At 46.1% G+C, this 12305-nt stretch overlaps 1 protein-coding gene across 2 annotated transcripts; it reads left to right on the top strand.

Annotated features, from left to right (window-relative positions):
- The first annotated feature begins 408 nt into the window (after window positions 1–408).
- LOC133895394 (transcription factor TGAL6-like) lies at window positions 409–11967 on the top strand. 2 transcript variants are annotated; one of them, XM_062335687.1, is made up of 9 exons: window positions 409–546; window positions 1634–1713; window positions 9634–9874; window positions 9975–10055; window positions 10164–10223; window positions 10357–10437; window positions 10550–10616; window positions 10766–11280; window positions 11380–11967. In XM_062335687.1, exons 2-9 carry the CDS (start codon window positions 1661–1663, stop codon window positions 11530–11532), a joined length of 1251 nt encoding a protein of 416 aa, XP_062191671.1. In that variant the 5' UTR covers window positions 409–546; window positions 1634–1660; the 3' UTR covers window positions 11533–11967. The 2 variants fall into 2 exon arrangements, with proteins under 2 accessions (XP_062191671.1, XP_062191672.1); XM_062335688.1 differs by lacking the exons at window positions 409–546; window positions 1634–1713 and adding an exon at window positions 8839–9541.
- Window positions 11968–12305: the final 338 nt, after the last annotated feature.

Below are 12305 nucleotides of genomic sequence, written 5' to 3'. Positions count from 1 at the left end.
CCCAAGCTTCTCTTTACATACCTAATCAAGTACTGAAATGCACATCATGTGTAAATGCATCTATCAAGTGGCATTGGTAAAACCAAGGTTACTTTACTTGCATGACTGCAAATGCCAAGCATGCTTCTTTTTAACTTTTACACCTCAAAATCACGTCTTTCTGCTACAAATGAGCCCCGGATCCTCTTTTCTATTATACCCCTCACAAGTTAGATGATCATGTGTGTCAGCATATGTGCACTTGATTAATTTACTTCAAAGCATAATTAGTGCATCCTAAGCTAAAAAGAGGGCCCCAGTGATAACATTTGTTAGTGAAAGCAGCCATGCAAGTTGGTTATTACTTTTTGAGGGAAAACTAAAGAAGTTGGCTCCTTATATAGATAGCCTTGTCCATGGATGGCTTCATGTGGCCAAGTGGTTTGCTCTTTGGAGCCTGAGCCAGAGCACACATACATGCACGCATATGGGGGAGCTCTCTTGAGCTGATTCTTGTTGCTTGATTGGTTTATCTGCCTCTCCTTATCTGGTCATCCTCAGAAGAAGGTACTACTCACTTCTTAATACATGTTAGATTCATTTTGTGCATCTTACTTACAAGTTCGGTGACTGAGTATTTGGTCATTCTCAGACAGAAGTGAGCTGGCATGATTTTGGGTAGTTTAGATAACACCACATTTTCATGTCATACATGAAGTAGTATGTTCTTTCCTCTTCTTTATTTTTTTTTTATCAATGAAGTAATATGTTTCTGCCTTGTAGAAAGTGCTCATAAACTTGATATTAAACCATCAGTAACTTACTAATTAATTAGATGTATTTTAGGATTTACAGAGATTTCCTTCAGAGAAATACAGGCTTTATCTTTAGCTTTTATATAAGTGAAGCAAAATTTGATATGCTAGAAGGCCACAACTACAAGCAGTGAGTGTCCTAGAAACAATGCCTTTCCCTGCAGTCAGCAGTAGCTAGATATAACTTTGTTATTCTAGAATGCCACTCCCATCCCATATGTTTCTAACAGTCTATATATTGTGAGAGTGAAGTTTTCAGGCTGAATGATACAGTCTATACATGTAATATTATAACAGCCTGTACATGCATACCTCTTTTCAAGAGCGTATCTTCTTTTAGTGTAATATTATAAGAGCATATCTCCTTTCATATTCATGCATGGTTGATTGGTATCAACTGACGTATCTACAACCATTTCCTCTGATGTCATACAGAAATAAGGGGAAAATACTCTACACTCCTTCACCTTTAGACAAAGGAAGGATCATCTCTAGTAAAACTGTATAATATAACACTACAAATATGCTCGCGGTGCTAACGATTAGCTGAGCACGGTCTCGCTAAGCTGGTCTAGGCTTGAGACTCGCATCTCCTTTAACTCAAAGCGGGGGTCGTCTGTCCCGTCGTCGAGGTTTTTTTTTTGTGTGGCTAAAACAGATTAAATAATCTCCACTGAACCATTAGTAAACACATACCTTGCTATAGGATTTCTGTAAGTATTTTCCAGATGAAGGTTCAAAGTTTATCTTCTCAGGAGTTAGCACCCTATTGTATTTACAGTTTAAATTTCCTATCTAACCAACTGGCAACTGATAATTCTTTTTTTTTTAAATGACAGATTCAGGGTGATCAAGTGAAGTATGATATGGAGCTTTACCCAGGATATCTTCAAGACCACTTCAACATCCACAAACTCAGGTGAGCATTTCGTATTTCCTAAACTCCTGCACCCTGCTCCATTCGACTGTGATGGTTACACAAATTAAGCAAAAACAACAGAGGTGATCTTATAAAACCTTAAGAGATGTCAAACAAAGTGGGAGCTTAATCATGCAATGCTACAATAGACTCATCAGCTGGTGTCACTAGCTACTCCTTTAGCAGAGCAAGTGGACTAGTGAGTGCACCACTCTGCTTTTGGAATCTCCATCTAGTGGTACACCATGAGGGTGCATAGACAGATATTTCTGTCCTAATTGGGTGTACTTTGTTTCGACAAATTTGGTGTTTCTCATGGCAAAGACAAATCGCATAAGAATCAAAAGACGCACAGCTGCATGGCAAACTTGCTTCCAAACAAAACCGCTACTCTTCGGACCGTCGATCGGAACTTCTGCCTAAAATTTGAACGGTAATTTAAGCACAACTTTCCCCAAAAAAAGGTTGAACTTCTCGCATGTCATCCACACGAATATGGATCTTAGGTAATTGAACAAGATGCCTGCAGATGTATTTAGCATCTACGGCCTAAAATTCGCTGGAGACGATGCTGATCCCATGGGAAAGATAAGAGCATCGAATAGTTTTGCTAATTTTGTTGGAGCTTTATTTGACCATAATAGTGAAGGAGCTCTCCTCAAGAAAGAAAAAAAGTAGTGAAGGAGCACTAGCTTCTTCTCTAGAGCAATTCACTTCGCTGGTTGGCTGCAAAAGGAGATCCTGATTCCTGCAGGTCTCTTGCTGGACCCCAACCCAGCTAGTGAGATTCCTCTTTCCCTACTTGGCCTCTCAAGTCACAAGTGCTGATTCCTCTTGGAAAGCCAAAAAAAAAGGGTCCCAAGTGATGAATGCTGATGCACTAGATGGCAAAGTTGTGACCGGTGCATCATCGCCAACTAACTAAAAATCACCAATGAAAAATTTTCCCTTTTCTTTGTCTATGTGATTCTGATAATTAGGTTCCCTATCTTTCCGAGAAAAGTTAGGGTAAATTCTAGGAGAAAGATAGATGAAAAGACACGGTACATGACTTTCAAACGATAGATATATGCCGTTTGATTCATCTTTCTGATGGAGAAGCTTACAATTATGTTCATACACTTCAAAATCAGATGTAGATTCCCTCTTTTATGTTGTTCTTATTGGTTTTTTAGGCCGTGTGCATTTTGATCATGCAGCGGCTAGAGGTGAATTCTTATACGATCGTATTTTCTTGTTATGATGATAAGAGTTAATTAAGTTTTTTTATAAAAAAATATTTACACGCTTCCATCAAAATGATCAATTTTGAATTTTTCACAGCCTTAACGGTTAAAGACGTGTTTGCAACATATGAGTTTTACACGAACGCTTCGACGGACACTTTTGTCCATGAATTTTACGGTGCGTCAGTTTTTTTTTTTAAAAAAAACGGTGCGGCTGTGCCACGTTGGTGCACGTCAGCCGTGGGCCAAGTCGCATGGCCGGGCGTGTCGGACCAGTGTCGCGTGACGCGACTGGCGAGCCGTCCGGTTCCGGTTCCGGGGATCCGGTCCAGGCCTGGTGGCCTTGTGCTGCGCCGGGGGGGGGGGGGGGGGGGGTGGGTGATGTCACGGGTGACGCTACCGAGCTCTCTCCATCTGGTATCGTCGCTGTCACACTCCTCAGTGTTTGGTTGGTTCTTATTGTTCTGAATGATTTGATGATTTTGGATCAGACGGTATAAATAGATTGATTGATTAGATATATGTGATAGTATGAAAATATGTTTGATTGGATGTATTGGATGATATGAGAATGTGTTTAGTTGCTTAAAATTCATGTATTATGTCCATATAACTTAATTATTTTATAAAAATAATAATTTTTATATTTGTTATTATAAATAAACTATGCTAATTAGTGCAAATCATTACTAATTTCAGTTAATCATAACTTAAGTTGTAGATAATCATCACTAAATACCCACAATAATAATTAGTTATGGATAATAACATCTTAATTGTAATTAATGTTTACCTAAAAGTCTTAATAACCATGAATAGTCACTAATTATCACTAACTATAAGTAATTAGCAGAACTGATAGAACTTGTACAGGGTCATTCGACCAATTTTTTTGAATGAGGTGGTATGGTTCAGACAATATTCCTAAAATTTGTATTATTTTGTCCTAAATGGGATGATATGGTTCAGACAATCAAACACAGACATGAGCGTATCCAATATCATTTCGGATATTTACTATCTCATTTAAGTAACCAAACACCGTCTCATTCAAGCTATTCAAGGACCTGTTAGGTAGGGAGGCGCCCTTTATGTGTTGAGAGAGATAATAAGATTGTTTGTAACAATAATGATATTTAAAAAGAAAATTTTTACGATGGTCTCAGAGGAATTTGAGCCATCTATTTTTTTTAATCGAATGGTCTAGATTAGTTAGAATACTATCCATTATTTAGAGGTAGTATAAGTAGTATATTAGAGGAGTATATATAGTATAAGAGTATTTTTGGAAGAAAGAAATAGCATGTTAGTTATATCGTGCAAATTCATAGGTTTAATGTTTAGACTGGTCTGAATGCTGATTATTTGGTTGAACGATTATTTAAGAATTAGGTATAAAAAAAGATTGTAGTGCCCTTCAATGATATGGTGAATAAATATTAACACTACAGTCGTAATTATAAAAATATCCAATTATATAGAAGGTCAGATTAAATTTATATTACCTCCTGCCTACAGGTAGTATAGACCACTAAAAGGGCTCTTTAAAAAGGCGTATAGAATTTTAGAGACCCAGAGGTTAGTATCATTGTTAACTATTCCTTAAAATCTTAGAGAACTAAACGGCAAAATGTGTGATTCACCCTTCGCTGCTGCCATCCATTTAGAAACATCACTGTTCAAGTTCATAGAAAAGCACCTTTAGGCTCTAGTCGATTTGGTCATTGCAAAAGCGCAAATGAAAGTAATCGGAGAAAACTGCTAATTACTCCATATAATGCTCATGTCCACCCTAGAATTGGATCAATCAAACCACGCATGAAACCTTTACCACCATGCAAAGTTAACACAGAACCAAAATCACAACCAAGGTGCTAGCCTTCATGTCCAGGAGGATGAAACTTTGGTATACAATGTGCTGGACCGCCAGTGAAGCCGTTGCCCTCCAAGCCCATTTGCAGCCACATCAAAGAAAGAGTGTTACTTGTTCTGAAAGAAAAGAAAAGAATGAATGTTACTCAAATATACGAGCGTGCAAAAAAGACAGATGAATGTTGATAGATGGCATGCACAAGTAGATAGTGGTCTTGTCTAGTGTTATCTGAAATGAACATAGATGTCAGAATCCGACTCGAATTCTAGTATCTGATTCGGCAAAGAAAATTTAGATACGCGAAATACAATTCGGAATCCAACTTGAATTCGGAATGTTCAATTTAGCAAAAAAAAATTTAAACATGATTGTTCAGATAACACTGCTCCTCTCAAAAACACATAAAAACATATGGAGGAAGAAAAGCAAACACCTACCTAGTTTGAGATGGAGGTAGGAGATAGAGCTCTGTCAAATAAAATCTTATTAATAGTAGTGATAGGATGCTAGGAGGCTTGTGTTTCCCCACATGTTTGTCCACTAGTTATGGCTGATGACAATGCTGCACAAAACTACAACAAAAATGAGATAGTGTAAGACAATTTTCTGCACATTGTCATACATACGCAACAAAAACCTTTGGTACTCGTATGTTTGAGATGCCGTACGTCTTTCTCTTTCATAGGGCTCTTGGTGTCATATGTGCAGGAGTTGTTGGTACACAGCGACGGGTAAGCTAGGATTGGATATAAGCACCAACTCCAACCCTCAAACCAGTAGCACACTAATACACATTGTTTCGTGGATTCGAAACACGCGTTTTTGTATTCAAATGGCTGTATATGTATATCACTGTATCACGGGTGTGCTAATATACACACAATATATGGAAAGAAATAGAGACAATTATAATAGAAACACATAATATATTCATTCATTATCGAAATCATAAAGTATAGTTTCATCTAATTACAATTGCTCACACACACGTACAACGCACATGCTACTGACTAAGTCTTCGAGCGATCATCTATCCTGGTTCCCGTGGTCTCGCAAGACCTCCGGTTAATTACGTTCGGCTTCCCGAACAACCTCCAATTAAGTTACGCTGATAGTCGTTATCTGGTGGTCGTCTCTGAGTCTGCAAGGCTGTAGTCACATGCATCAAAACAGAGCAAAGTAAGCGTTAGAAACAAAGCAGGCAACGGGACAAACAGCCTAGCATGAGCTTTATGGACTGTTTATATATCTTGGGTCATCATCGGCCACACATGCCTCAGAATTGTAGCCCCTCATCGTCGGCCGCAGCCTCAAGTACCACAAAGAGATAGAGGAAGAGAGAGAGAGTCCAGCTACACGACAGTTCACCAGCTACAACCTCTCGGGAGCCCGGTGAACTGCAACGTTTTTGAACTCCTATCTACGACCCCTAGTATAGGGACATCCCACAGGCAACCGAGCCACACAGACAAAAGGGTAATAACAGCAGTGGCAGAGGTCAGGCGACGACATTCATGGTAGCCAACAACTGAGCACAAGTATCAGAATTATCAAGAAGGGCAACCAACAGGGGGAAACCCTTATGCCAACTGCAACCCGCAATAGAGCATAACTCAAGCCATCATCGGGACAAGTAACAGAGAGGGCAAGACACTACAAACCACAAGCCACCACCATATTAGGCACTAGCGAGGCCAAACATCACTGAAAGTAAGCCATCACCAAGCAGAGGGGCGCATATACATCAAACCCATCATAAACTCAGTTGTAGGATGACAGTAAGGAAAGAGGCATAGAGCCATCAAGCCAGCCATTAACTAGCCAGGGGAAAGGGAGCATCAATGGCTGGCCATACTTGTGAATGGCATCAGAAGAGTATCAGGAAATAGGGTAGTAAAGGGGCTCAACATTAGAAAGCTCTATCATCACCACAATACTAGATGAAACCCTGTATAGCATGACCATCTAGAATAGCTAATCACTTCTCTACTCGAAGCTACAAGCTTGATCCCAGGATAGCAAATGAAAACAGTATAATAATCAGAAAAGCTAGCCCCGACCATAGACAAGGAGAGAGTGGCAACAGCAAATAGCACACTATCATCACAGGCGAAGACAGAGGGCATCAGACAATTGCCTCTCTCCTTAAAAAATGAGAATACTTCATTGAGCAATAGATAATAGTGTGGTTAGGCGTTCGAGTTCAAACACTACGGCGTAGAACAGCCAACAGATGGCAAAAGAAGTGGCCATGCTCATAGGGACGGCTGGGCCTAAACATAGGTTGCAGCGGTGAGAGCACCTCATCAGAAACATATACACATGTAGGCGGCAACCGATGGATGGCCAACGCGACGGACAGATCAACAATGCAAAGGCCCACACGCACGGCGGCGCTCAGACGCCTTACCGATATGCCGCCGGCTCTCTGACTCCCAACCGGTGACACACAAACACAACAGCACGCAGAGAAAAGGGTGGCGAGCACACACGCACCCATCACAACAGTAATCAGATCTAGGCCAGCATCACATGCACAACAGCAAGGGAACCTAAACATGCTCATCAACGGCACGATTCACCCGACCGACGGTGACAGAGCGATCGACCGGTGGCACAACCCGCTTAGCCTCGGCAATACATGCGCATATCCCAACAGCCTTCGCCAACAGACAGGCCGAAGCACATCTCGACGGCGATGACACTCGGCTGGCTGAAGCAAAAGACAAATCACCTCAGCGGTGGCAATACACACACACACCAATCAAAACATACGGCATCACACCCGCTTCCACAGCCACGGCACGGAGGCCGACCGAAACTACCACAAAGCAAAACAATCGGCCACCATCACAAAGCAACACCTCATCCACGGGCACGGCAACTAGGGCCGGCTGGGCAAGACCACAAGAGCAAAAGACATTCGTCGGCGCCCCGAAATCACACCACAAATCCAGGAACACGATGCAAGGGTCAGCTCAAACACCTGTATAGCACGGACGCGGCAACGAAGTGCCGGCCGACCACCTGTATGCGCGTACATGGCACCGAAGTGCTGGCCGACCACCTGTATACACACAGTCACGGCGCCGAAGCATCGGGCGGCCACCTGTATACACGGACACTGCACCGAAGCGCCGGCTGGCCACCTGTATACACACGATCACAGCGTCGAAGCATTGGCCGGCCACCTGTATGCGCGGATACCACGCCGAAGCGCCGGTCGGCTACCTGTATACACACGGTCACGGCGCCGAAGCACTGGCTGGCCACCTGTATGCACGAGCATCGCGTTGAAGTGCCGACCAGCCACCTGTATATACATAGTCACGGCGTCGAAGCACCGGCCGGCCACCTCTATGCACAAACATAGCGTCGAAACGCCAGCCGGCCACCTGTATACACACAGTCACAGTGCCGAAGCACCGGTCGGCCACCTATATGCACGGACACAGCGCCAAAGCACCGGTCGGCCATCCCTGCAGTAGTAAGAAGGAAGGGAAGAGGAAACAAATCACTACAGAGACCCACCAGCAAGGGCAACGACGGCCATGGCGCTCTGACGAGATGAAACGTGCGACGAGGATGCCTTTCTCAATGGATCTCCCTCCTCTCTCTTCCCTATCTCTCTCTAGCTCTCTTCTCTTCTCTCTCAGATCCGGCCTCCCTCTTCACCAGGGCACCCCCTCCCGGCCTTTATAGCGGTGGCTAGGGCTCCCACCTGGTGAAGACGGATCGAGGACTACCCCGATTTTGGGGAAATGATAGGAACGAGGGGAGATAAGGATGGACGCGCGCGGCGGAGGTCCACCAGCCAGAGGAGAGGGGAGAGGGATACAACGCAGAGCAGCGGGCAGCGCGTGCGAGGAGAGCGGACGGCGACGCGCTCGGGAAGAAGAATAGGCATCCGGACGGATGGATAAGAGAGGGAGGAGGAGAGGTTAAGGAGGCCAGACGCGTGTAGATGAGGGGGAGAGAGAGGTGGGTTGGGCCGGCCGAGCTGCTTCCCTTCTCTCTCTTTTTTCTTTTTTTTTTCTTGTATATGTATAGACGCCGATGCAAATATACGATAAAATGACGTAGTACACACATATCACATTGATTTTCAGCTGCTGCTATCTCTGCACATACACAAACTTAAGTGTAGTCAAACCAAAACTTTGGGACTATTCTCATCTTTTCTAAGCAATTAATTAGATTAGAAACATAAAATTCAGGTGTATATTTTCTCGCTGTTTCCGAGACCCGACCGAGGGTCAACTTTAAAGAGCTAACTAGGGTCTGAATCAGGAGTATATCAGTGACGTGGTCTCTGATAACGTTACGTCATATGATCTCGTTCCGTCTGAATCCCGATCCCATCCGGAGCCTTTCTTCGCCGGGGTTTTGTCGTGTGGAATAGCGGCCAAGGAAGGGGAGGGCCAAGTGGCCAACCCGGCACGCAACAAGCAATCAGATACGTACGACTACTTCACCAATCATCAGGTAGGAGAGAGACGCTGACACGGCCAGTCACCCAGCTCCATGAATCGAGCCTCGTTCGTCCTCCCCTATCCCACTGGAAGCCGGCGCGATTTTCTTGGCAGTTGAGCTCGTCGCGCGCCATGGTCCTCGTGGTCACTGACCGCTAGCTAAGCTACTTCGTTCGTCTTCGTTTCCTTTCGTCGGCCGGCGTAATCCTCTCGCGCTTGTTCTTGTTGTTGTTGCTGCTGCTGCTGCTGTCGCCTTGGTTTGTTTTCCTGATAATCCTATCGCACTTGGTTGCCGGGGAGACGTGCGCTGCGCCTGCGCGCTGACTGTTCGTTGTTGCTGATGCTGCAGTCGCCTGCCCCTGGCGACGAGCGGCGCCCCCAGCCGGTACATGACCTCGGCGTCCGTTGGGGGGGCCATGGGGATCTACGGCTGCGAGCGCCGGCGGCAGCAGCCGTTCGCCGCCGGCGTGTGGGGAGGCGAGCCGTTCCGGCCCGACAGCAGCAGCACCCAGGCCGCGGCCGCCGCCACGGTCACCGGAGCAATGACGACGGTGGACGTCATCGAAACAGAGGCCAAGTTGGGCAACCGGGTAAGCCAGCTCATTCATCACGCACACACTTCTTGGCTATCTTGCAGCTCGATTTCCTCGTCAGCTGCGTGCTCATGGCTTCACTGGCGTTTGGTTGCAGGCACAAGACGACGTCCCGGTGGATGAGGCGCCGCCGTCATCGGATAGCTTCGGCCACGACGACGCCAGGCCCAAAGAGAGGGTGAGCCGATTAACCCAGCTGAATTATCGGCACAGAAATTCCTCAGTAATTACTTGACTGGATAGTATCACTGACTAGCTATGATCTCTGGGTGTTCAATTCGGTCAGGACCAGAAAAGGCTCGCGCAGAACAGAGAGGCAGCTCGGAAGAGCAGGCTACGGAAGAAGGTGAGCGACCACTCATGCCAACCCAACCAATCTTGGATGCTTTTCTGAATTCTTACAGCGATGATCACGCAAGAATCAAACCATTTCATCGTTGATGATTGATTGCCCTTTGGTTTGATCGATTGGTATACAGGCCTACATCCAGAATCTTGAGACGAGCCGGATGAGGCTGGCGCAGCTGGAGCAGGAGCTCACCCGGGTCAGGCGGCAGCAGGTACATAGAGCTATGGATTTTGTAGAGGACATGAATCATAAATGGATGGATGTGTAGTGTGTTGGCGAGCAGATTCATTGCTAACTGCAGCTGCCATTGCTGACCTTTGCAGGGCGTGTACGTCGGTGCAAGCATAGGAGAATCAACGTTTGGGATGACAGCACCTGTTGTTGATTCAGGTCAGGGTAACCATATGCAATCTCTTTCAGGATGTGTACGATTTTCTTTTCGACGAATAAGTTGGTGTACGAGTATGAATTTGTTGAGAATTGTAGTGGAGATTCTGAATTTTTGGTCCTTATATATATTTTTTTGTATTCGTGTGCAGGTGTTGCTGCATTTGAGATGGAGTACGCGCATTGGGTGGAGGAGCAGAACAAACAGGTCGGCGAGCTGAGGACGGCGCTGCAGTCGCACGCGCCGGAGATCCAGCTGCGCATCCTTGTCGACGCCGGGCTTGCGCACTACGACGCGCTGTTCCGAGCCAAGTCCGTGGCCGCCAGGTCCGACGCATTCTTCGTCCTGTCCGGCGTGTGGAGGACCCCCGCCGAGCGCTTCTTTCTCTGGATCGGCGGCTTCCGCCCCTCCGAGCTCCTGAAGATCCTGGCGCCGCAGCTGGAGTCCCTGACGGAGCAGCAGGCGTCGGCGGTGCGCGCGCTGCAGCAGACGGCGCGGCAGGTGGAGGACGCGCTGTCGCAGGGAATGGACAAGCTGCAGCAGACGCTCGTCGAAGCCCTGATGACTGTCGATTCGCCTGATGCTGCCGGCGGCGGCGGCTACGCGGCGCAGCAGATGGCGAGCGCGGTGGGCAAGCTCGACGGCCTCGCCGGCTTCGTGGACCAGGTACGATCTGCAAAACAAGTCCTGGCACGATCCACCTGTTCCTGGTACGATCTGCAACTGACCAGCTGTTCGTGTTCATGTCGCCGCGTGTTTGAGCAGGCGGACCACCTCCGGCAGCAGACGCTGCGGAACATGCACAAGATCCTGACGCCGCGGCAGGCGGCCCGGGGGCTGCTGGCGCTCGGGGACTACTGCCAGCGGCTGCGCGCGCTCAGCTCGCTCTGGGCGGCGCGCCCGCGGGAGCCGGCGTAATGCCCCCCCGCCCCCCCTCGCGCGACGGTGGGTGACTGACACGACGGCGAAGAGGAAGCGGCATTGGCACGTCCGCGCGCGGGTGGCTCCCGGATCGGTCGGCGGAGCAAGAAGCAAAGAAGGGCTTCTTCGGTGGCTCGTTTGCAGCTCTGCATTTTGTACTGCTTCCCTTGTTCTGAATCTTATGGTGGCCACAGCAGGAGGCCTTGGATTCGAATGGCAGATCAAGAAATCAACAAGTGTAAATACAGTATAGAAACCTGTTTGGAAAACAAACTTGTTTGGATAGCGTATGCTTGTGAGGCTAAGAGACACAATGTATGATGCAATTGCTGTTCGTCTCGCTCAACCTGTAATTACTGACATTTTTTTGGTGACGATACCCGGAGATCATGTGAAAATGTACGATGAACAATCTAGTTTCGGTGGATGGTAGAATGGATCCTTCGTGTACAAGCTTGTTTGGTTTTGCACCCCAACTATCTACACCGAGATTGGGTTGCGACAAAAAGTTCAATAAACTTTCGCACTCTCAAATAAATTTCCAACTACTTGGAAGCAGCCCTGTTGCTTTGACTTAATTTGTGACAGAAACAACCCAACGATATTTGTCAATAGATTTGTAACAAATTGGGTATGTAGAAAATTATCCAAAACCCAATAAGAAAAAGTTCACTTATTATAAAACGAAAAGAATGTGAAAAGAACTAGAAAAACCTAAACCAATAAGTTGGCCAATATGCAGCCCAATATGTTAGCTTGTTAGTTGACAA

This window comes from Phragmites australis, chromosome 16 (genome assembly GCF_958298935.1).
Source record: "Phragmites australis chromosome 16, lpPhrAust1.1, whole genome shotgun sequence".
Classification (NCBI taxonomy): Eukaryota; Viridiplantae; Streptophyta; class Magnoliopsida; order Poales; family Poaceae; genus Phragmites; species Phragmites australis.
This window is presented reverse-complemented; position numbering and strand designations above follow the sequence as displayed.